We start from the raw sequence: 26,299 nt of genomic DNA on the forward strand, positions 1-26,299 counted from the left end.
ATGAGTGCAGCTTATCAAGCAGACAGAGATGTTGACGTATTTGGAGGGTGGAAAAGGGGGAATCTATAAGCATTACAGAGGGACATTTGAAGTATGATTTGAAAAGACACAGACAAAGTGGGAACCAATGGTTATAACTGTTTAAAGATTGATCAGACTGATACGAGTTGGAGGGGAGGGGAAGGGGGGGGAAGGAAAAAAAGGGGGGGAAACCACATATCAGGAAGAGAGAGGAAGGAGATGAGATGAGGGAAAAGGAAAAGAGAAGAAAAACTGCACATGGATGGAGAAAATAGGCAGAAGCTGGATCCACTGGACAGTCAAGTCTGCGGAGGACCCAGCTTTTACTTACAGATGTAGGACAAGAAACGAAGAAGAAAGGCGGAAAGTAAAGAAATAAATGGAAAGGAAGCCCTGGAAATGGAGTTAAGAGGACAGATAGCAGCAGAATCGGATACTGGGCCAGCATGATCAGAAAAACAAAGTCACCAGACAACAAAGGTAGAAAAGAAAATTTTATTTTCATTATAGTGTTTGGAATATGTCCACTTTGAGAATCAGGTGCTCAACATTAAAAGTTTATATTTATTTACTTATTTATGGCATTTTATCCCACATGAATTAGGGTGTTTTGTGGCTGTACATGAGAATTGTGATATTATGATCCCTTGTTTCATATTGTTGACGGTCTGCATTTTCCGTATGGGTGGTATATTGGTGTATTAAGTTCTGCCCCGTGTAATATTTATGGTACAGTAAGGTTCTGAGTGTGTTTTTGCACAAAGTTGTGCATAGTGTTTTGCAGTTGAGCGATTGTGCTTGGTATATGCTTTGAGCAACCACTTTATTCTTTGACATATGATACATATCTAATATCTAAATTTAATAAAAGGTATTAATTGTGACTTTTATTTTTATTTTTTTTCTGTGTGTTATCAGACAATTATGGATTTAAGCTCCACCCCTGACCCCGCCCCCTTTAGCCTCCCCAACCAGTTGGGCCACCGACCGCCTATGGGGATAGGCAGGAGAAGGCTTCGACAGCAACTCCAGTAGTTGGAACATAAGGACAGTGCCAGGTGGACTTCTACAGTCTTATGTCCCAGAAATGGCAATGAAAGACCAGGTTCAAGTATTTTATACCGCACTCATTCTTGGTTTAATCCTGAATTGATAATGAGTGTAGCTGTTGGGCTGACTGGGTGGACCATTCAAGTCTTTATATGTTATCATCTACTATGTTGTTATGCTAGATGTTTTATACAGCGGTTAACATGTGCTGTTACTGCAGTGCATTCAGGCTTTCTAGAACTGTGAGTTAACATGTAGGGGCCGGTGGTTGGGAGGCGGGGATAGTGCTGGGCAGACTTATACGGTCTGTGCCTGTGCCAGAGCCGGTGGTTGGGAGGTGAGGATAGTGCTGGGCAGACTTATACGGTCTGTGCCAGAGCCGGTGGTGGGAGGCGGGGCTGGTGGTTGGGAGGTGGGGATAGTGCTGGGCAGACTTATACGGTCTGTGCCAGAGCCAGTGGTGGGAGGCGGGGCTGGTGGTTGGGAGGTGAAGATAGTGCTGGGCAGACTTATACGGTCTGTGCCAGAGCCGGTGGTGGGAGGCGGGGCTGGTGGTTGGGAGGCGGGGATAGTGCTGGGCAGACTTATACGGTCTGTGCCAGAGCCGGTGGTGGGAGGCGGGGCTGGTGGTTGGGAGGCGGGGATAGTGCTGGGCAGACTTATACGGTCTGTGCCCTGAAGAGGACAGGTACAAATCAAAGTAGGGTATACACAAAAAGTAGCACATACGAGTTTATCTTGTTGGGCAGACTGGATGGACCGTGCAGGTCTTTTTCTGCCGTCATCTACTATGTTACTGTTCGATGGTTTAGTTTGGTTTGAGTTAACAGAAATGTTAGCTGTAGGCAATGGGTTACTATATGTTACATTCAAAGACAAGCCTACAGGGGGGCAACCGTTTTGGAGGAAGGGGTGGGGAGTTCTCTATCGAGGTGACCTAAGAAGCTTTGCTCGGCACAGAAAGGCTGTGTGCGGGCAAACCTCAGGGGAGGGTAAATTCAACTCTGCAGGGTGTGAGTAGCGGGAGCGCGACGGCGGCCCGGGGGGGACGGTCAAGGGATTAGTGAGGAAAGACCAAGAGGTCAAGCTGCGGAACGGGGGAGAGTTGGAGGCTGGGCTGACCCTCCCTTGTATGATAATGGAGAAACGGCTGATTAAGAGAGAACCGAAAGGCGAGGGATGAGACCTCTGCGATTTATTTCATGGAATGTGAGCGGGGTAACTTCCCCGATCAAACGCCAAAAAATATTGCAACTCCTGAACCGAAAGAGGGCAGATGTGGTGTTTTCGCAAGAGACCCACCTATCCTCGGCAGGTAGTTATCTGGTTCTTGCCGCGTTTGAGTAAGAAGAACCGACATTTCAGCCACCGTGAAGAAAGCCAGAGCACGTTGGCTGAAACGTCTGTTCCACTTACTCAGACAGACAACCACAACATCATAATGCCAGCTGCAGCAGCCTAAGAGAACGTACATAAGTATTGCCACACTGGGACAGGCCAAAGGTCCATCAAGCCCAGCATCCTGTTTCCAACAGTGGCCAATCTAGATCACAAATACCTGGCAAGATCCCAGCAAATCTTAATACATTTTATGATGCTTATCACAGAAATAAGCAGTGGATTTTCCCAATCCAATTTATTATTTTATTTATTGCACTTGTATCCCACATTTTCCCACCTATTTGCAGGCTCAATGTGGCTTACAGAGATCTGTTATGGCATCGCCATTCCAGGGTAAAGGTACAATTGGTGTTACAAAGAGGATGACGAAAAAGAGCTAGGCAAACATTATAGAAGGAAGACGTTCAGAATAAAGGAAAAGTGGTGAAGTGTTATAATTGAGCTATGGATTATCATGGTAGGCCTTGTTGAAGAGAGAGGTTTTCAGAGATTTGCAAAAGTGGGTTATATCGTTAATTGTTTTCAGGTTAGTTGGTAGTGCATTCCACAGCTGCATGCTCATGTAGGAAAAGCTGGATGCATGTGTTAGTTTGTATTTTAATCCTTTACAGTTGGGGAAGTGTAGATTAAGAAATGTGCGAGCAGATCTTTTAGCATTTCTGGGAGGAAGGTCCACAAGATCTAGCATGTAGGTCGGGGCATCTCCGTAAATGATTTTATGAACCATCGTGCAGATCTTGAATGTAGTACGTTCTTTTAGTGGGAGCCAGTGTAGTTTCTCTCTTAGGGGTTTTGCACTTTCATATTTTGTTTTTCCAAATATGAGTCTGGCTGCGGTATTCTGGGCCGTCTGAAGTTTCTTGATGGTCTGTTCTTTACAGCCAGCATAGAGTGTGTTGCAATAGTCCAGGTGACTTAGTACCATTGACTGTACCAGGTTTCGAAAAATGGCTCTTGGGAAGAAAGGTTTTACTCTTTTGAGTTTCCACATGGAGTAGAACATCTTCTTCATTGTATTCTTCACGTGGTTTTCGAGTGTGAGATTTCGATCAATAGTAACTCCAAGAATTTTCAAAGTGTTTGAAACGGGAAGGGAAAAGTTTTGGTATATTTATGGTGGTGAATTTACTTGTATTATGTTGTGAGGTGAGTATAAGTCATTGTGTTTTTTCTGCGTTACGTTTTAGCTGGAATGCATCAGCCCAGGAGTGCATGATTTGGAAACTTTGGTTGATGTCGTTAGTGATTTCCTTTAGATCATGTTTGAACGGGATGTAGATCGTGACATTGTCTGCATATATGTATGGATTGAGGTTTTGATCGGCTAGTAGCTTGGCTAAGGGTATCATCATTAGGTTGAAGAGGGTTGGTGAGAGGGGGGATCCTTGAGGAACTCCGCATTCAGGTGTCCATGGGGCAGATATAGCCGCATTGGCTGTTACTTGGTATGATCTTGTGGTCAGGAATCCTTTAAACCAGTTGAGAACGTTACCTCCGACTCCAAAGTATTCTAGGATATGGAGTAATATTCCGTGGTTGACCATGTCGAAGGCACTGGACATGTCAAATTGTAAGAGAAGTATGTTGTTACCAGTTGCAATTGTTTGTGGCCTAGTGGTTAGGGTGGTGGGCTTTGGTCCTGGGGAACTGAGGAACTGAGTTCGATTCCCACTTCAGGCACAGGCAGCTCCTTGTGACTCTGGGCAAGTCACTTAACCCTCCATTGCCCCATGTAAGCCACATTGAGCCTGCCATGAGTGGGAAAGCGCGGGGTAACAAAAATAAAAATAAACTAGTACTGTTTCAGTGCTGTGGTTCGACCAAAATCCTGATTGAGATTCATGAAGAATTGAGAATTTATTTAAGTAGTTAGTGAGCTGTGTTGTCACCAAGCCCTCCATAAGTTTGGTTATCAGCGGGATAGATGCTACTGGACGATAATTGGTTAATTCATTTGTATTTTTCTTTGCGTCTTTAGGTAGCGGAGTAAGCAGAATATTTCCTTTATCCTTTGGGAAGAGACCATTTTGTAGCATGTAGTTCAGGTGACTCGTTGGGTCTGTTTTGAGTTGTTGAGGGGCAGATCTTATGAGGTTTCTAAAAAAAATTGTTTTAAATGTTTTGTTACATTTGTACCCCGTGCTTTCCCACTCATGGCAGGCTCAATGCGGCTTACCTGGGGCAATGGAGGGTTAAGTGACTTGCCCAGAGTCACAAGGAGCTGCCCGTGCCTGAAGTGCGAATCGAACTCAGTTCCCCAGTTCCCCAGGACCAGAGTCCACCACCCTAACCACTAGGCCACTCCTCCAGATGTCTAATTTGCATTGTGATTTGGCGTATCTTCCAAGTGATTGGGAGATGTTATCGATCGAGAGTGTGTCAAAGTTGGTCCATGATCGGTCTGCTGGAAATTCCCCAGGTAATGGATCTAAACATTCAAGGAGGTTTACATAGTCAGTTGCGTTGGTGGGTATCATGAGTCGTAATTTAATAATTTTCTCTTTGAAGTAATTCGCAAGATTGTTTGCTGATGGGGTGTCTATGTTGTTAGAGGTAACCGGTGTGGTATTTAGTAGTTTGTTTACGAGTTGGAAGAGTTTATGTGTATCCTTGTAGTCTGGTCCGATTTTAGGTTTATAATATGATCTTTTAGTTTGTCTGATTGTGTATTTGTATTTTCTTTGTAGCTGTTTCCAGTCGTTGAGTGCAGAATCGTCTCTTTTCTTATTCCATGCTCGTTCTAATCTTCTGACTTGTGTTTTTAATTCTTTTAGTTCTTCATTAAACAATGGTATCGAGTTCTTTCTGTGTGATGTTCTGGTTTGAAGTGGTGCTATGTTGTCCAATATGCTTCTGCATCTGTTGTCCCATTCATGGAGAAATTGGGGTGAGTCTGTTGGTGATGTCCATTTGTTGTTGTAGAATTCTTGCCAAAATGTTAGTGGGTCTATTTTGCCTCTCGTGGTGTAGGTTAGTTGTTCTTGTTTATGTTGTGAGACTTTTGTTCACCAGTAGAGGGAAAGGTTTGCTTTGTAGTGATCGGACCATGGTATAGCTGTCCATTTTGTATCTGTTAGTGCGAAATTTAGTTCTGTAGAGAATTTGTGTGTAATGATGTCTAATGTGTGTCCTTTAATATGGGTGGGTTGCATATTTGGCCAGTGAAGCTCCCATAGTTGGAGGAAGTCCTTGCATTCACATACGTTTGTTAGGTTAGTATCCTCAAGGTGAAGGTTGATGTCTCCTGCTATGAGAAGGTTTTCGGTAGAAACACATGTGCTCGATATGAAATCCATAAAATGTGTTTGGCAGTCTTGCCAGTTACCTGGTGGTCTATAGAACAGGATAATGTTTAGGTGGTCGTGTAGGGTTGGGTGGTTGATTCTAACTGAAGCAATTTCGAGTTGGGGAAGCATGGATTCGGCTGTTGTTGTGACGGTGAATTGGGATCTATAGATTATAGCTATGCCTCCTCTTCTTTTTCCATTCCTTGTCCAGTGGATAATTTTGTACCCTGGAGGGCATAGCTCTAAAATTATGGGTTCTTTGAGGTCTTGGATCCAGGTTTCGCTAATAAATAAGAAATCGAGATTGTCTGTTGTGATCCAATCGGTTAGAGTTGTAGTTTTGTTAACTACCGATCTGACATTTATATAACCCATGTGTATTAGTTGGTGGGGTTCGGTTGGGGTCGAAGATGTGATGATTTTTATTAGTTGTCTGTCCTCCTGGTATTTGAGTTTGTTTTGTCCCTTTTTTTCCTTTCTGTTGGTTGTGTCTGTAGGTGGTAGGTTTTCCATTCCATTTTTTAATCTTTTGGGTGGGTGTATTGTTTTTGGGTTGTGTGCATGGTTTGTGTCCTGTTGGTAGATTATTGTCTGTGAGAGGAGTCGTCAGTGCATGGTGGATTAGGGAGAGACAATAGATGATTAGGAGTAATTTGTTAGTGTTCATGTTGGCGATAGTTTGTATAGTGCAGTTGGAGCGAGCGTAGGTTAGTGTTCAGTCCTGCAATTTAGTGGTGATTGGTTAGAATTTGCAGTCAGCAGGGCCGTGCCAACATGGTAAGCGGGGTAAGCACAGCAGGGGGGCGCCGTCCTCTTGGGGGCGGCGCTGCCGCACCATGCTTACCTCGCTCGCCCTCCCGCTCCCATTGCTCAATTGCCCGCCCTCTTCTCCCCCCCAACATCCCTTTTCTTTTCTTGTCCTTTTAAATTTACCTCCGTCTGGCAGCACAGCGTCAGTGAAGGAGGCGGCGCTCCTGACATGTCTAGCCTTCCCTTCGCTCAGTGTTCCGCCTTCTTCTGACGTCAAGGAAATGATGTCAGAAGAAGGCGGGGCACTGAGCGAAGGAAGGCTAGACACGTCGGGAGCGCCGCCTCCTTCACTGACGCTGCGCCTGCGCTGCCGGACAGAGGTAAATTTAAAAGGAATAAAAAAGAAAAGGGATGTTGGGGGGGGGGGAGAAGAGGGCAGGCAGTAGGGACATGGGAGCGGGAGGTCAGGGGAGAGAGGAGCATGGATGCAAGGGGGAGGGAAGAGGACAGGCAGTTGAGACATGGGAGCGGAAGGTATGATTGGCTAATGGTGAATCTTTTCCTGTGAACTTCAGGATCAGCTAACGCCCAACTTAGTTTATCTGGGGAACAAGCACCCTGAAGGTTTAGTCTTGCATCTTGCAGCCTGTCTGATAAAGAGCAGTTATAGGGCTAAACGATATCTATGTACAAAGACCAAAATGTGCTTTTAAATATCAACTTGAATATAATCATATATTCTGTATTCATCCCTGGTAGTGATTACCTTGGAAATGTATTCCCAACAGGGAGGGGGTGGAAAATTTACAATTTATTTATACAGATTTTTATTGAACTCGTTAAACTGCTGTTCTCCTACAGTACTATACAATGCTCTGTTTTTATTTATTTAGAAAAAGATGACCCTAAGAACAGTAATGCAGAGACACATAAATGGAAGCTCAGTGAGAAGCCTGAAGAGGAAAAGATGTTCTCAGAAAGAGAGAAAGAAGAGACTTCGTCCTGTTCTGACCGGGGAGAAAAGGGAAAAAATCAAAATAAACAAAAACCTTCAACAGGAAGCTCAGCTCCGTGTGAACATTGTACCAGTAATATCACACAAACAGTGGAAGAACAGACAAACCCAATGAGAGTTCAGAAATGTTTGTGTGATGGATGTGAGATATTCCTTAATGATCATTTAACTCTGAAATCACATCAGAGATCCGATACTGAAGAGAGACCATATACAGGTACGGACTGTGGGAAAACCTTCAGTCAAAAGAGAGAACTACAGCAACAGCAGAAAACATGCATAAGAGAGACCCACTGTATAGGTTCTGAGTGTGGGAAAGATTTCAGTAGGAAGAAAGAGAAACATGAGAACAATAATACAGAAACTAGAGTGTGTACAACTATGGTAGATGAGAAAACTTTTATCAATAAAGGAAGTGTTACAAAATGCCAGAAAAATGACACTGATGAGGGATTATCTGCATGTTCTAGTCGTGACAACAGCTTCAGTCAGGAAGAAAACGTCATAAGAAATGCAAAATTCCACCCAGAAGAGATACTAGTTTCAAGTGCTGAATGTAAGAAAAAATTCAGCCATAGAGAAACATTCACAGATCATAAAACACCTCAGACTGGTGAAGAATCAATGACTACTACTAAACCTGAAAAAGTCTTTTGCAGAAAGACAGACCTCTCAAACTACCAGAAAATTCAGAAAAATGAAAGCTTGTGTACTTCTGCTGACAGTGGTACAAGTGGTTGCTGGAAAAGAAACCTCCCAATGCACAAGAGAAACCACAAAGGAATGAAACCACTTAACTGTACTGAGTGTAATAAAAGCTTCAGTCAGAAGGGAAACCTCACCAGACACCAGAGAATTCACACAGGAATGAAACCATTCATCTGCAGTGAGTGTAATAAAAGCTTCAGTCAGAAGGAATACCTCACCAACCACCAGAGAATCCACACAGGAGTGAAACTGTTTATCTGCACTGAGTGTAATAAAAGCTTCACTCATAAAACAAGCCTCACAAAACACCGGAGAATCCACACAGGAGTGAAACCATTCATTTGCACTGAGTGTAATAAAAGCTTCAGTCGGAAGGCAAACCTCACAGAACACCAGAGAATCCACACAGGAATGAAACCATTCATCTGCACTGAGTGTAATAAAAGCTTCACTCATAAAATAAGCCTCACACAACACCAGAGAATCCACACAGGAGTGAAACCATTCATGTGCACTGAGTGTAATAAAAGCTTCAGTCGGAAGGTAAACCTCACAAAACACCAGAGAATCCACACAGGAATGAAACCATTCATCTGCACTGAGTGTAATAAAAGCTTCAGGGAGAAGGGAAACCTCACAATACACCAGAGAATCCACACAGGAGTGAAACCATTCATCTGTAGTGAGTGTAATAAAAGCTTCAGTCATAAAACAAACCTCACAGAACACCAGAGAATCCACACAGGAATGAAACCATTCATCTGCACTGAGTGTAATAAAAGCTTCTGTCAGAAAACAAGCCTCACAATGCACCAGAGAATCCACACAGGAGTGAAACCATTCATCTGCAGTGAGTGTAATAAAAGCTTCAGTCGGAAAACAAGCCTCACAATACACCAGAGAATCCACACAGGAGTGAAACCATTCATCTGTACTGAGTGTAATAAAAGCTTCAGTCGGAAAATAAGCCTCACAATACACCAGAGAATCCACACAGGAATGAAACCATTCATCTGCACTGAGTGTAATAAAAGCTTCACTCACAAAATAAGCCTCACAATACACCAGAGAATCCACACAGGAATGAAACCATTCATCTGCACTGAGTGTAATAAAAGCTTCACTCACAAAATAAGCCTCACAATACACCAGAGAATCCACACAGGAATGAAACCATTCATCTGCACTGAGTGTAATAAAAGCTTCACTCACAAAACAAGCCTCACAATACACCAGAGAATCCACACAGGAATGAAACCATTCATCTGCACTGAGTGTAATAAAAGCTTCACTCACAAAATAAGCCTCACAATACACCAGATAATCCACACAGGAATGAAACCATTCATCTGCACTGAGTGTAATAAAAGCTTCAGTCGGAAGGGACACCTCACCACACACCAGAGAATCCACACAGGAATGAAACCATTCATCTGCACTGAGTGTAATAAAAGCTTCACTGAAAAAATAAGCCTCACACAACACCAGAGAATCCACACAGGAATGAAACCATTCATCTGCACTGAGTGTAATAAAAGCTTCAGTCAGAAGAAATACCTCACAAAACACCAGAGAATCCACACAGGAATGAAACCATTCATCTGCACTGAGTGTAATAAAAGCTTCAGTCAGAAGGAATACCTCACCAACCACCAGAGAATCCACACAGGAGTGAAACTGTTTATCTGCACTGAGTGTAATAAAAGCTTCACTCATAAAACAAGCCTCACAAAACACCGGAGAATCCACACAGGAGTGAAACCATTCATCTGCACTGAGTGCAACAGACGCTTCAGCCAGAAGGTACACTTCACAGAACACCAGAGAATCCACACAGGAATGAAACCATTCATCTGCCCTGAGTGTAATAAAAGCTTCACTCATAAAATAAGCCTCACACAACACCAGAGAAGCCACACAGGAGTGAAACCATTCATCTGCACTGAGTGTAATAAAAGCTTCAGTCGGAAGGGAAACCTCACAAAACACCAGAGAATCCACACAGGAATGAAACCATTCATCTGCACTGAGTGTAATAAAAGCTTCAGGGAGAAGGGAAACCTCACAATACACCAGAGAAGCCACACAGGAGTGAAACCATTCATCTGCACTGAGTGTAATAAAAGCTTCAGTCATAAAACAAACCTCACAGAACACCAGAGAATCCACACAGGAATGAAACCATTCATCTGCCCTGAGTGTAATAAAAGCTTCAGTCAGAAAATAAGCCTCACACGACACCAGAGAATCCACACAGGAGTGAAACCATTCATCTGCAGTGAGTGTAATAAAAGCTTCAGTCAGAAGCAATACCTCACAGAACACCAGACAATCCACACAGGAATGAAACCATTCATCTGCCCTGAGTGTAATAAAAGCTTCACTCATAAAATAAGCCTCACACGACACCAGATAATCCACACACAGGAGTGAAACCATTCATCTGCACTGAGTGTAATAAAAGCTTCAGTCAGAAGCAATACCTCACAGAACACCAGAGAATCCACACAGGAATGAAACCATTCATCTGCAGTGAGTGTAATAAAAGGTTCAGTCGGAAGGAAAACCTCACAAAACACCAGAGAATCCATGCAGGAGTGAAGCCAGAAGCAATACCTCACAGAACACCAGTGGAGGAGTGGCCTGGTGGTTAGGGTGGTGGACTTTGGTCCTGGGGAACTGAGGAACTGAGTTCGATTCCCGGCACAGGCAGCTCCTTGTGACTCTGGGCAAGTCACTTAACCTTCCATTGCCTGCCGCATAGAGCCTGCCATGAGTGGGAAAGCGCGGGGTACAAATGTAATAAATAAATAAAAAATTTTAAAAAGCCATTTAGATGCTCTGAGTGTGGTAAAACATTCATTGACAAGGAAACACTTACTATGAACCAGAATAGCCATTGAGTAGTAAAACTATTTCCATTGGTTTTCTTGTGATGACTTATACTGTGCCCAAACTGAAAACTCTTATCTCTATCTGGTGGATAATAAAAGCAGTTAATTGTGAACCCTAACCACCCTAAAAGTGGCTGTACACGAGGAGTTGTGATAGTGAATAAATAAGTGTATGTTTGTGGCTCTAGTCATTCATCCAACGGTTATATAATCCTTTCAAGAAATCCAGTTAATCATTTAACTTATTAGTGGAACATAACCACAAAGGCATGTTATGGTTGCATTTTCAATATGGTAATACTAGGGCCCAGCTATTTGGAGTTAGTCTTCACTGGACCAAACTTCCTTTCCTGGTGCCGTCACCATCCAGCTGCATAGGCAGTGTCTTAAAAGGTAGAGGATAAAGGATTTTTTTTTTTACATTTAAATCCCACATTATTCCAAGCAAACGTTTCCTTGTCTGTGCTCACCTCGCCCTCTGGTGGCCAGACTTGGTGGCTGAAATGGACTGTCTGTTTACTGTCACCTGTTCCAGACTTCTGCCCAGTTTAGTCCAGATCTTCCGGGCTGCCAGAATTGCTTTCCCTGTTGAACCTGTTTGTACCTGTACCTGTACCATCTATCCCCCCTTCAATCTGTTCAGAACTCTGCTGCACGTTTTATATTCCGCCTGAACCGATATACTCATATCACCCCTCTTCTCAGGTCACTTCACTGGCTTCCAATCAGATACCGCATACAGTTCAAGCTTCTCCTTCTTACCTACAAATGCACTCAGTCTGCAGCCCCTCATTAACTCTCTACCCTCATTTCCCCTTACGTTCCCACCCGTAACCTCCGCTCACAGGCCAGATCCCTCCTCTCAGTACCCTTCTCCACCACCGCCAACTCCAGGCTCCGCTCATTCTGCCTCGCCTCACCCTATGCTTGGAATAAACTTCCTGAGCCCTCCCTACCCATCTTCAAATCCTTGCTCAAAGCCCACCTCTTCAATGTTGCTTTCGGCACCTAACCTTTATACCTTTCAGGAAATCTAGACTGCCCCTATTTGACTGACTGTACATTTGTCCTTTAGATTGTAAGCTCCTTTAAGCAGGGACTGTCCTTCTATGTTAAATTGTACAGCGCTGCGTAACCCTAGTAGCGCTTTAGAAATGTCAAGTAGTAGTAGTAGTAACAGCACCCGTAGTTGCCTTGTGATAGCTGCAGCTGAGCTTTAGCAGCTGATGGGCTTTATTAATCACCTAGAAACTTCTATGTTTGCCTTTGCATCGTCTAAGGTCCCTGGTATGTGGGTGTGCTCTGTGCACTTCTGCCTAGTCCAGTTCTAGTCTGAGTTTCTTGCCTGATTCTAGTTTGTTTGTGTGTAGTTAGCTTTCGTTTTATTGCTTAGTTCCTAGTCTTGTTTCTGGTTTGCATTCCCTTGTCTTGTGCCTGTGTTTCTTTTTCATGGCTGCTTGGCAGCTTTCAGTCCTGACTCTCACCTGTCTGTGTTTCTGTCTTAGTGGCTGCCTGGCAGCTTTTAGTCCTGACTCTGTTGTGTGTTTCCTGCTGGTATCCAGTTCCTGCCCAGTCCGGTAAGTCCTGCCGGCCGCCTGCACCCAGGGGCTCAACTCCTGGAGAAGGGTGGTCAAGTGCAGGTGAAGCCTTGCTCCAGTCCTGTGTTCCAGTCCAAGTGTTCTTGTCCAGTGTGTTCCTGCTTTGCTTATCCCTGTCTGCAGTCCCTGCTTTATGTGTGTGTTAGCCCAGTGCTGGTTGGGGTGGTTTTGCCTGCCACTGCCGCAACTTGGCAGCGGCCCAAGGGCTCACAAACCTAGTTGCTGCTTTGAGACCTAACACAAACTCAGGTTCAATGTGGCTTACATTCGAAAATACAGTATGACAGAATAATAGAAATCAGGTATATTCTGGGACCAAGTGGATATGTCTGAAACATTTAACAAAGTTGAGATTAGCATATATATCCAACTGGGCATTTAAAAGTCTGTCCTTTAATGATGCCAAATGACGCAAAGAAAAGCGCCAGTGAACTAACCAACTACAGGCCAGTAGCATCCATTCCATTAATAACTAAAATAACGGAAGGGTTGGTGACCAAACAACTCACAAGCTAGCTAAACAAATTCTCAATACTCCATGACTCCCAATCAGGATTTCGGTCAAACCACAGTACTAGTCACCCTCATGACAAAATTAAAACAAACAATCGCAACAGGAAAGAACATACTACTTCTACAATTCGACATGTCAAGCGCTTTTGACATGGTTGATCATGGAATATTACTACATATCCTTGAATACTTTGGAATTGGAGGCAATGTTCTCAATTGGTTCAAGGGATTCCTAACCACACGATCATATCAAGTGACATCCAACTCGACTACTTCAGCCACATGGATACCTGAATGCAGAGTCCCACAGGGATCCCCCCTATTGCCAACCCTATTCAACTTAATGATGATACCTTTAGCCAAACTACTATCAAACCAAAACCTTAACCCATACATATATGCAGACGACGTAACGATCTACATCCCATTTAAACAAGATTTAAAGGAAATTTCCAACGACATCAACCAAAGTCTCCATATCATGCATTCATGGGCGGATGCTTTTAGATTGAAACTTAATGCAGAAAAAACCCAATGCCTAATACTCACATCTCAACATAACAAGAACAAATTCACAGCCATTAACACACCAAATCTGAACCTTCCTATTTCGGACACCCTAAAAATTCTTGGAGTTACCATCGATAGACATCTAACACTCGAAAGCCATGCGAAAAACACAACCAAGAAGATGTTCCACTCGATGTGGAAATTAAAAAGAGTAAAACCTTTCTTCCCAAGGAATGTTTTCCGTAATCTGGTACAATCAATGGTGCTCAGTCATTTAGATTACTGCAACGCACTCTATGCCGGCTGTAAAGAGCAAATAATCAAGAAACTTCAGACAGCCCAGAGCACTGCAGCTAGACTCATATTCGGAAAAACAAAATATGAAAGTGCCAAGCCCCTACGAGAAAAACTACACTGGCTCCCACTAAAAGAACGCATCACGTTCAAAATTTGCTCCCTAGTTCACAAAATCATTCATGGAGATGCACCAGCCTACATGTCAGACCTGATAGACTTACCACCCAGGAATGCCAAAAAATCATCCCGCACATTCCTTGATCTGAACTTCCCTAACTGCAAAGATTTAAAATACAAAGTAATGCACGTGTCAAATTTCACCTACTTAAGCACACAGTTATGGAACGCACTGCCGCGCAACTTAAAAATGACTTACAAACTAACGAACTTCCGCAAACAACTGAAGACCCATCTCTTCAGCAAGGCTTACCACAAAAATCAACCAATGTGAATATACATAAATCCTCCACATGTAGTTAGAAATGTGTTATAATATCTGTTTGTCATACTACTATGTCTTATCATTATCATGTTGCCAAAAATTTTCTATAACACTAAATGCCTATTTTTCTATGATATTTCCACTATCCATGATGTATTGTAAGCCACATTGAGCCTGCAAAGAGGTGGGAAAATGTGGGATACAAATGCAATAAAAGAATAAATAAAATAAATGCCAAATGTTCAGAAATCATAGCCATAAGTGTAGACAGTTATTCAAATATTATTACAAGCATACCCTAGAACAAGCATCCATACACACACTGTAAAAGTAAACAACTTGTACAGAGTATATGAAAAACTTAATTTTTATTTTCTCATTTCTATCTTCCCAAATTCCAGGCAGCAGATATACTACAAATCAGCAGAAACCAAAACAGTCCAAAACAAGTAAAGTCAGAAACAACACCTTTGGGTTTAAAAAGCAATACCATGTGCATGTAAGCCTGGATAAACAAATTAAAACAAAATTTAAAGCAAACGCCCTTAATATGTAATACTTGGTAGCAATCATAAAACAGTGATGGAAAATTCACATAGGAAGCAGCCTGAGCCAACAGATTTATTTTCCATTGAACATAATTAACTTTGTATGAACTTGGCTGCTAATAGTGTGCTGAACTGGACAATGTTGGCACATTTAGACTGACTCCGGACTTCTGCATGAAGGTAGCTCCGCCCTCATTATTCAATATCTGTCTTTTAATTAACAGTGCATTTTTATAATATACAACTGCAATCCACAAAACAAAAGAACAAGTTCCCACATGCCATCTTTTTCTTTTGATCTAAGCACAGGGGGAGAAAAAAAGATTTTAAATGCTCCCAAGTTTCAACCTAATTCGTGTTTAGTGTGGGTTATAAATGTAATAAATAAGTAAATAAATTGCTAGATAGAAACACTGAATATTGATTCTCATAACGATAACCAAGATAACCGAAGGAATGGTAACCAAACAACTCACAAACTATCTAAACAAACATTCAATACTGCACGATGCCCAATCAGGATTCCGGTCGAACCATAGCACTGAAACAGTATTAGTCACCCTTATGACTAAATTTAAACAAATAATAGCAACTGGTAAAAATATACTCCTCCTACAATTTGACATGTCAAGCGCATTTGACATGGTCGACCACGGAATCTTACTACACATACTGGAATACTTTGGCATTGGAGGAAACGTCCTGAACTGGTTCAAGGGGTTCCTAACATTGCGCTCATATCAAGTCACATCAAATTCAACCACATCCAAGGCATGGACACCTGAATGTGGAGTTCCACAAGGATCACCTCTTTCACCAACTATCTTCAACCTTATGATGATCCCTCTAGCAAAACTCCTATCAAACCATAACCTTAACCCATACATATACGCCGATGATGTGACGATATTCATCCCCTTCAAACAAGACATCAAAGAAATCTTCAACGAAATCAATCAAAGTCTGTACATCATGAACACCTGGGCAGATGCATTCCGTCTGAAACTAAATGCAGAAAAAACCAAATGCCTGATACTCACCTCCCAATACAATACAAATGAATTCAACGAGATAAGCACACCAAACCAAAACCTTCCAATCTCAGAAACGCGAAAAATTCTTGGAGTCACTATTGACCGCCACCTAACTCTCGAAACTCACGCAAATAACACAACTAAGAAGATGTTCCACTGCATGTGGAAATTGAAAAGGATTAAACCATTCTTCCCAAGATTCGTCTTCCGCAACCTAGTGCAATCCCTCGTCCTAAGCCATCTGGATTACTGTAACTCACTATACACAGGCTGTAAAGAGCAAGTGATGAGGAAACTGCAAACAGCCCAGAAGACAGCAGCCAGACTCATCTTCGGAAAACCAAAATATGAAAGGGCATACTAAAGCAACTACACTGGCTTCCATTTAAGGAACGCGTCACTTTCAAGGTATGTACACTAGTCCACAAGATCATTCATGGTGAAGCCCCTGCCTATATGTCCGAGTTGATAGACCTTCCAACCAGAAATGCAAAAAGATCATCCAGAACATACCTCAACCTCCACTTCCCTAATTGCAAGGGCGTGAAATACAAGACGCTACACACGTCAACCTTTTCTCACACGAGCACGCAACTTTGGAATACACTGCCGCGCAACCTAAGAATGACTCACGAACAAGCCTCCTTCCGCAAATTACTGAAGACTCATCTGTTTGAAACAATTTATGGCAAGAGCCAAAACACATAGAGTCCACACTCACTGATCATCAATGCTCCATACATCCACTTCTAACCTTCATCCCCCGTAATTCCACATCACTCATACATCTGCTCACAGGAATATGTACACCATATATTTCTGTGTCTTAACACTGCCCTTTAAGCTTCCCATTGTCTCTTTCCAACGTTTCAATGTTGATCTCCCATTGTCATATTCTTAATGATACTTTGATGGTTTCACAAAACTTGCACAATGTAACCTATAACCAAGTTGTAACAAATGTATTTCCATTATTCATATCTTATTGTAAGCCACACTGAACCCGCAAAGAGGTGGGAAAATGTGGGATACAAATGCAATAAATAAATAAATAAATGTTTGTTTTAGTGGCTCTTTACCAGGAGAAAATAAATCTCTGTACGGATATAGACTTATATTTGGAAAAACAAAATATGAAAGTGCAAAACCCCTAAGAAAGAAACTACACTGGCTCCCTCTTAAAGAACGTATCATGTTCAAAATCTGTACGTTAGTCCATAAAATCATTTACGGAGATGCCCCGTCATACATGCTTGACCTAGTGGATCTCCCATCCAGAAATGCCAAAAGATCTGCCCGTACCTTTCTTCATCTGCACTTCCCCAGCTGCAAAGGATTAAAATACAAACTGACACACGCGTCCAGCTTTTCCTACATGAGCACGCAGTTGTGGAATGCACATCCAAAACAATCAATGAAATCGTTGAAAACCTCTCTCTTCACCAAAGCTTACCAGGAAAATCCATAACTAAGTACAACACACCACCACGCGTTCCTGATTATGAATGTCTTGTTTTCTACAAGTCTTTGATTAGATGGATATGTTAAGATTACTATTCTTGTCATCTTTCTAACACCAATTGTATTTCTGTACCCTGAAATGGTGTTGCCATTACAGGCATTTGTAAGCCACATTGAGCCTGCAAATAGGTGAGAAAATGTGGGATACAAGTGCAATAAAGAAATAAATAAAAACACATAGTAGAGTGTGTGTAGAAGGAATGGATCCTAAGGAGCTTAGCCTAACCAGCCCCTCTTATTTATCTCTATAAAGGTATTCCGTTATTATATTTCCTCTGTGTCCATCTGTATACTGCACAAGCCGGCAAGTTTGCAAATATAAGTGAGATGAACCAAATGGAGTGTTGCTTTGTTTTGAGTGTACTAGAGATGACGGATGTGCGGAAAAGGCGAAAGAGAGATTACCCTATGTGGCTTCAATGATTTGATGTCACTTCAGACTCTAGAGCCCGCTTCTTCCCCTGATTGGTCAGAAGACTCCCGAGGGCGGGATTGCTCTAATAGAGGACGTGCTAGAAGGAAAGATGCTCCCTCCCTATTTATTGTTCATCAAGTGCAGGAAATGACGTATAGACTTTTAGAGCCTCTGCTTCCTCCTTCATTAGGGGAGACCGTAAAGAGTAGTTACTTACCTGTAACAGGTGTTCTCCGAAGACAGCAAGCAATATATTCTCACATATGGGTGACGTCACGTCGGCCCGGAGCACTTTCTAGCAAAGTCCACATCAAAATCAAAAAATGTCCCCTGTCGCGCGGGCGGATGCAGTGCGCATACGCGCGTCCGTTTTCCCGCCCATCGCGAGGGCACATTCCTCAGTTAATTTCCAAGAATTAGAGGAATACAACTCCAAAGGGGAGGTGGGAGGGTTGTGAGAATATATTGCCTGCTGTCTTCGGAGAACACCTGTTACAGGTAAGTAACTACTCTTTCTCCAAAGACAAGCAGGCCAATATTCTCACATATGGGTTTCCCTAGCCCCCAGGCTCACTCAACATAACAAAGAATGGTCAATTGGGTCCCGCAACGGCGAGGACAAAAACAAAATTGACCTGAAACCAAACACAACTAACTGAGAGTGCAGCCTGGAACAGAATAAAAATGGGCCTAGGGGGTTGGAGTTGGATTCTAAACCCCAAACAGACTCTGCAGCACCGACTGCCAAACCGACTGTCACGTCGGCTATGCTGCTGAAGGCAGTAATGTGATGTGAATGTGTGGATTGAAGACCACGTCGCAGCCTTGCAAATCTCTTCAATGGTGGCTGACTTTAGATGAGCCAGTGACACCGCCATGGCTCTAACATTATGAGCCGTGACATGGCCGTCCAAAGTCAACCCAGCTTGGGCGTAAGAGAAGGAAATGCAATCTGCTAGCCAATTAGAAATGGTGCGTTTTCCGACAGCAACTCCCCTCTTATTGGGATTAAAAGAAATAAACAGATGGGCGGACTGTCTGAAGGGGCGTGTCCGCTCCACGTAACAGGCCAGTGCTCTTTTACAGTCCAAAGTGTGCAACTTGCTTTCGCCCGGGCTCATGTGAGGAGGGGGAAAAAATGTTGGCAAGACAATTGACTGGTTCAGATGGAACTCCGACACCACCTTCGGTAAAAACTTGGGGTGCGTGCGGAGAACTACTCTGTCATGATGAAAGACAAGGAAAGGTGCATGAACCACTAGGGCTTTAAGCTCACTGACCCTACGAGCTGAAGTAACAGCCACCAAGAAAATGACCTTCAAGGTCAAGTACTTCAGATGGCAGGAATCCAGTGGCTCGAAAGGAGTTGTCATCAGCTGGGTGAGAACGACATTGAGATCCCATGGCACTGGAGGAGGTTTGACAGGGGGCTTTGTCAAAAACAAACCTCTCATGAAACGCATGACTAAAGGCTGTCCAGAGATAGGCAAACCATCTACATGTGAATGATAAGCACTGATTGCGCTAAGATGAACCTTGACCGAGTTGGTTTTAAGACCAGACTCGGATAAATGCAGAAGGTACTCAAGCAAGGTCTATGCAGGACAAGAGAAAGGATCTAGACCATTGCTGTCACACCAGACGGCAAACCTCCTCCATTTAAAAGAGTAACACTTATGTGTGGAATCTTTTCTGGAAGCAAACAGGACTCTGGAGACACCCTCAGAGAGACCAAAAGAGGCAACCTCTATGCTCGCAACATCCAGGCCGTGAGAGCTAGAGACCGGAGGTTGGGATGCAGAAGCGCCCCCTCGTTCTGAGTAATGAGGGTCGGAAAACAGTCCAATCTCCATGGCTCCTCTGAAGAAAGTTCCAGAAGAAGGGGAAACCATATCTGACGGGGCCAAAAGGGCGCTATCAGAATCATGGTTCCCTGGTCTTGCTTGAGTTTCAGGAGAGTCTTCCCCACTAAAGGGATGGGAGGATACGCATATAGGAGTCCCGTCCCCCAAAAAAGGAGGAAGGCATCCGACGCTAGTCTGCCGTGGGCCTGAAGTCTGGAACAGAATTGAGGAACCTTGTGAGTGTCCTGGGAAGCAAAAAGATCTATCGATGGAGTGCCCCAAACTCGAAAGATCTTTTTGGCAATAGTCATGTTCAACGACCACTCGTGAGGCTGCATAACTCTGCTCAGCCTGTCGGCCAGACTGTTGTTTACACCGGCTAGATAAGTGGCTTGGAGAAACATTCCGTTTTGACAGGCCCATAGCCACATCTGCACGGCCTCCTGACACAGAGGACGAGATCCGGTACCCCCTTGCTTGTTGGTGTAATACATTGCCACCTGATTGTCTGTCTGAATGAGAACAATTTTGTTGGCTAGCCGATCTCTGAAGGCCTTCAGGGCGTTCCAGATCGCTCGCAATTCCAGGAGATTGATCTGGAGATGAGACCAAGCTCCTTGAGTGTGAAGCCCATCTACATGCGCTCCCCACCCGAGGAGGGATGCATCCATTGTCAGCACTTTTTGAGGCTGAGGAATTTGGAATGGGCGCCCCAAGACCAGATTGGATCGAATGGTCCACCAATTGAGGGAGTTGCGAAAATTGATGGACAGCCGGATAACATCCTCTAGATTCCCCGTGGCTTGAAACCACTGAGAAGCTAGGGTCCATTGAGCAGATCTCATGTGTAAACGTGCCATAGGTGTCACATGAACTGTGGAGGCCATGTGGCCAAGCAATCTCAACATCTGCCGAGCTGTGATCTGCTGAGATGCTTGCACTTTGGAAACCAGAGACAGAAGTCTGTCCGCTCTGGGTCCTGGGAGATAAGCACAAGCTGTCTTTGTGCACAACAGAGCTCCTATGAATTCCAATTTCTGAGCTGGGACGAGATGGGACTTGGGATAATTGATGACAAACCCCAGCATCTCTAGCACCTGAATAGTCATCCGCATGGACTGCAAAGTTTCTTGCGGGGAGGTGTTCTTCACCAGCCAATCGTCCAGATAAGGGAACACATGCACTCCCAGTCTGCGTAGCGACGCTGCCACAACTGCCAGGCACTTTGTAAATACCCTGGGTGCAGACGCCAAGCCAAAAGGCAAAACACAGTACTGAAAGTGCTGTGATCCCAGCCGAAATCGAAGATACTTCCTGTGAGTTGGAAGTATCGATATGTGAGTGTAAGCGTCCTTCAAGTCCAGAGAGCATAGCCAATCGTTTTCCTGAATCATGGGAAGAAGGGTGCCCAGGGAAAGCATCCTGAACTTTTCTCGGACCAGGAATTTGTTCAGGGCCCTTAGGTCTAGGATGGGACGCATCCCCCCTGTTTTCTTTTCCACAAGGAAGTACCTGGAATAGAATCCCAGCCCTGGTGGAACGGGCTCGACCGCATTGGCGCTGAGAAGGGCGGAGAGTTCCTCTGCAAGTACCTGCTTGTGGTAGGAGCTGAAAGACTGAGCTCCTGGTGGGCAATTTGGAGGTTCGGAAATCAAATTGAGAGCGTACCCGGACCGGACTATTTGGAGAACCCACCGATCGGAGGTTAAGAGAGGCCACCTTTGGTGAAAAAATTTTAACCTCCCTCCGACCGGCAGATCGTTCGGCACAGGTACTTTGATTCCGGCTATGCTCTGCTGGAGCCAGTCAAAAACCTATCCCTGGTTTTTGCTGGGGAGCTGCAGGGGCCTGCTTCGGTGCCCGCTGCTGACGAGAGCGAGCGGGCTGGGGTCGAGCCTGAACTGGCTGACGGGAATAAGAAGTGTACTTGCGGTTTCTAGAAACGTAAGGAGCACTTCTTCTTCCCTTAAAAAATTTCCTAGAAGTGGAAGTGGTTGCAGAAGGCGCCCGGCGGGAGAGAGAATCCATAGCGTTGTCACGCTGGTAGAGATGATCAATCATCTCTTCTACCTTCTCTCGGAAAAGGTGATCCCCCCGGCATGGGATATCTGCTATCTTCTGCTGAGTTCGTTCCTCCAGGTTAGAGGCACGCAGCCATGAGAGCCTGCGCATCGCTATACCTTGAGCAGAGAAGCGAGATACCACATCGCAAGTGTCAAAAACGCCCCTGGACAGGAACTTGCGACACGCCTTCTGCTGCCTGATCACTTGACGAAAGGGTTTGGCTTTCTCCTCTGGGAGTGTATCTACCAAACTCTCAAGTTGCCTCACAGAGTTCCGCAAATGAATACTCGTGTAGAGTTGGTACGACTGGATCTTGGCGGCGAGCAGACCAGCCTGATACGCCTTTCTCCCAAAAGAGTCCAAAGTTCCATACTCCCGCCCCGGGGGCGCCGAGGAGAAGCTCCTGGAACTCTTGGCTCTTCTGAGAGCGGAATCCACCACCGCTGAATCATGAGACAATTGAGCCCGCATGAGACTGGGTTCCCCGTGGATCCGGTATTGGGACTCAACTTTTTTGGGGACGGTTGGGCAAGAAAAAGGCTTCTCCCAGTTCCTCAGCATAAGTTCCTTGAGAGTCTCATGAAAAGGAACTGTGGCAGAAGATGAAGGTGGAGATGGATAGTCCAGAACCTCAAGCATTTTAGCTCTGGGCTCATCCATAATTTCCACGGGGAAGGGGATGGCCTCAGACATCTCCCGAACAAAAGATGAGAAAGACAAGCTCTCGGGAGGAGACAGCTGTCTCTGTGGTGAGGGAGTGGAGTCAGATGGAATGCCTTGAGAATCCTCGCCAGAGAACTCCCCATGCACTCCATCATCATCCTCAGATGAGGTATTGTCAGATGGGGCTAAAAGCTCAGACAGAGCCGCCTGGATCTGAGCCCGTCTCGACAAAGAGGCTTGACGGCCTCTATGACGATGCCGAGAAGTTGACGGTCCCTGAGACTCCGGAGAAGCTTCCTGCCCCGATGTCTCGGGAGAGCCAACTCGGGAAGTCAAAGACACCGGCGCCGGAGGCGGCACCGGTGAAACAGACCTCACCACAGGCTGAAGGCCTGATGCATAAACATCCGGCACCGGCAATGTCGATACCTCCGACGCCGTCGGCACCGGTGCCTCTAAAATCGACACCGGCACCACCGACGCCGTCGGCACCGACAACCTCGATGCCGATTACCACTGCTGCATCATGTCCATAAAAAATGGAAACATGGCCTGCATACGCTCATCAAGAGCTGCTGCCGGAAGATGCTGAGGGGTCGGTTGAGGCATTGGAGGCAAAGTCTGCTGAGGTTGGGGAGTGGGGACTCGGCTGCCAGTGACCCCACGCGTCGGAACCTCAGTAATAGAGGGGGAGCGGTCCTCTCGGCACCGACGCTTCTCGGGTATCGAATGTATCGATGACCTGGAGCTCCCGGTGCCGTGACGCGAAGGAGACCGACGACGATGCCTCTTGGCCTTCGCCCGACGCCCGTCATCGAGACTCCTCGGCACCGGAGAAGAGGACGTGGAATCCACACGTCTCTTCGGGGCCGGGTCCGATGCAGGACGGTCCCGGGGGGTCTGCAAAGCAGGAGGCGCCGAGATGGGTGGAGACCCACTCGATGCATCACTGCTCCCAGCGTGCATCGGTCGAATGGCAGCCTGTCCCCGGTCTCCCGGTGCCGACGCTTCCTTCGACGTCGACCTCGACGACACCGGCTTCAAAGACATCGTCCTCGACGGCACCGACTTCAGTGGCGCCGATTTGGACGGCGCCGACTTAGACGACGTCGACCGACGCCGAAGCACCGGGCCCAAAAATCTTCTCCCTTTGGGCATCTCGGGAGAGCAGTGTCCGCTTTTTCATAGCGAGAAACAGTTTGCAGCCCTCCGAGCGGTGGTCCGGCCCAAGACACTGAATACACCACGAGTGTGTGTCAGTGCCGGAGATGGCCCGATGACAGCGGGCACAAGGCTTGAAGCCGCTGGGCGTCTTTGATGACATCTCGGGAAAAACTGTCCCTGCCAAATCAAAAGATGCGATTGTGTCGTTGAAAGAAAGGACACAATAAAAAAAGGGAAAAACAAAAGTAAATCCCGAACGAGCGATTTAAATAAAATCGCAGGCTAAAAGAAAGGAAACTTAATAAACGAAAAAACACTAATAAACACTAGTAAGGATACTTTTTTCACTGAATTCTTCACCTCCGGGCACAGCAACACGAAGACGAAAGTCGAGCTCCGTGTCACCTCAGACGCGGAGAAGAAAAAACTGAGGAATGTGCCCTCGCGACGGGCGGGAAAACGGACGCACGCATGCGCACTGCATCCGCCCGCGCGACGGGGGACATTTTTTGATTTTGATGTGGACTTTGCTAGAAAGTCCTCCAGGCCGACGTGACGTCACCCATATGTGAGAATATTGGCCTGCTTGTCTTTGGAGAAATACTATTTCCTGATCCCAGCACTGATTATTCAACAAAGCCCAGCTCTGCCCCCAGGGATGAAGGGAGTCAGGGCTGGAGCTGTAGAGAAGGGCAGCTCATAAGTTTGTCTAGAGTGTACTAGGGAGACGGCTGCGCAGTGCGCGGGTGCAGTGGAAACAGAGACTAACCTACTTGGTTTCAACGTGTTAACGTCACTTTGGTCTCCTGTCTATTAAACATTGCACGAGGGAAGACCCCGCCCTTTCTATTGATTGGTCACAAGACTCCTGAGGGAGGGGAGAGGAAGCCAAGATTCCACCCCTCTGACCCTGATTGGTGAGAACGTTCCTGGGGGAGGAGTTCCACTTCTCTGGCTTGTCTTACCTTTCCCTCCCTTTTGTTCTCTGGTCTCTTCATCACTGACCCTGATTTCAAGCACTGACCCTGCAAACCCAGGGGGGATAAAAGGAGTCAGACTCACAGCTGGAGCTGGACAAGGGCAGGAGGATGGAGCAGGTAGGAGACTGGCAGGAGGTGGGCAGCAGGGGATGCAGTGCCAGGCAATGCCACACACACACAAGAAGAAATGAGCCTGGCACTGCTCAATCCATTCCCTGCTGTAGCCCCTCAGGCTCTTCTTCCTCATTCTCCTCCCCTCACATTGGCAGGAGGTGGGCAGCAGGGGATGCAGTGCCAGGCAATGCCACACACACACAAGAAGAAATGAGCCTGGCACTGCTCAATCCATTCCCTGCTGTAGCCCCTCAGGCTCTTCTTCCTCATTCTCCTCCCCTCACTGGTAGGAGGTGGGCAGCAGGGGATGCAGTGCCAGGCAATGCCACACACACACAAGAAGAAATGAGCCTGGCACTGCTCAATCCATTCCCTGCTGTAGCCCCTCAGGCTCTTCTTCCTCATTCTCCTCCCCTCACTGGCAGGAGGTGGGCAGCAGGGGATGCAGTGCCAGGCAATGCCACACACACACAAGAAGAAATGAGCCTGGCACTGCTCAATCCATTCCCTGCTGTAGCCCCTCAGGCTCTTCTTCCTCATTCTCCTCCCCTCACACTGGCAGGAGGTGGGCAGCAGGGGATGCAGTGCCAGGCAATGCCACACACACAGAGAAGAAATGAGCCTGGCACTGCTCAATCCATTCCCTGCTGTAGCCCCTCAGGCTCTTCTTCCTCATTCTCCTCCCCTCACTGGCAGGAGGTGGGCAGCAGGGGATGCAGTGCCAGGCAATGCCACACAAAGAGAAGAAATGAGCCTGGCACTGCTCAATCCATTCCCTGCTGTAGCCCCTCAGGCTCTTCTTCCTCATTCTCCTCCTGCTTTACCAGACTCTCACTTTCCACTTTACATTCTCCCTCTTCCTCTGACTGTCACTTTCTGCTTTGCCTTCTCTTTCCTCTCTCCCTCTCCCCTGACTGTTACTGGTTTTGTGTTTCAGGTGATGGTGATGTTTGAGGACGTTGCTGTCTCTTTCTCCCAGGAGGAGTGGGAGTATTTAGATGAAGGGCAGAAGGAGCTTTGGAGGGAGGTGATGAAGGAGAATTACGAGACCCTGATGTCTCTAGGTAAGGATTGCATGATCTGATTTATGGCCATTCGTGGACTTTTCCCCCTGACTCCAGCTCCTGCATTGCTCTGTGTCTGGGTTGGTATCTGAGATTGGTTCTTTAGGTCCTTTTGCTTAAGACCATCCCTTGCCTGTCAGCCCGAATATTTATCCCATGTTTGTCCTGAGATCAAGAGTCCAAGAACAGATTTCCTGTATTTTCCCCGTATTAAAATCCCATTTACAAGCAGGCTAGTGAGTGACTGGCAGTGTGCAAGTCTCAGCACAGGAAGCCTGAGTGGCGTCTGCACCAGATAATGCATGATGCAGGGTACAGAAAAATACGGAAACCCATGCTAAGTTGCATCTGATGACCCTGTATAGCTAACACTTGAGCCCCATCTCGTTGTGATGATTTTGT

At 45.5% G+C, this 26,299-nt stretch overlaps 2 protein-coding genes across 2 annotated transcripts in view; both read left to right on the forward strand.

The window, feature by feature from the left end:
* LOC115460651 (oocyte zinc finger protein XlCOF6-like) overlaps positions 1 to 26,299 on the forward strand; it is a 493,082-nt gene that overhangs the window by 274,162 nt on the left and 192,621 nt on the right. The gene's annotated exons all lie outside the window — the stretch shown is intronic.
* LOC115462557 (oocyte zinc finger protein XlCOF6-like) lies at positions 7,978 to 10,717 on the forward strand. Its single transcript, XM_030192553.1, has one exon. It carries the CDS (start codon positions 8,149 to 8,151, stop codon positions 10,663 to 10,665), a length of 2,517 nt encoding a protein of 838 aa, XP_030048413.1. The 5' UTR covers positions 7,978 to 8,148; the 3' UTR covers positions 10,666 to 10,717.

The sequence above is a fragment of the Microcaecilia unicolor genome, chromosome 1, assembly GCF_901765095.1.
Source record: "Microcaecilia unicolor chromosome 1, aMicUni1.1, whole genome shotgun sequence".
Lineage (NCBI taxonomy): Eukaryota > Metazoa > Chordata > Amphibia > Gymnophiona > Siphonopidae > Microcaecilia > Microcaecilia unicolor.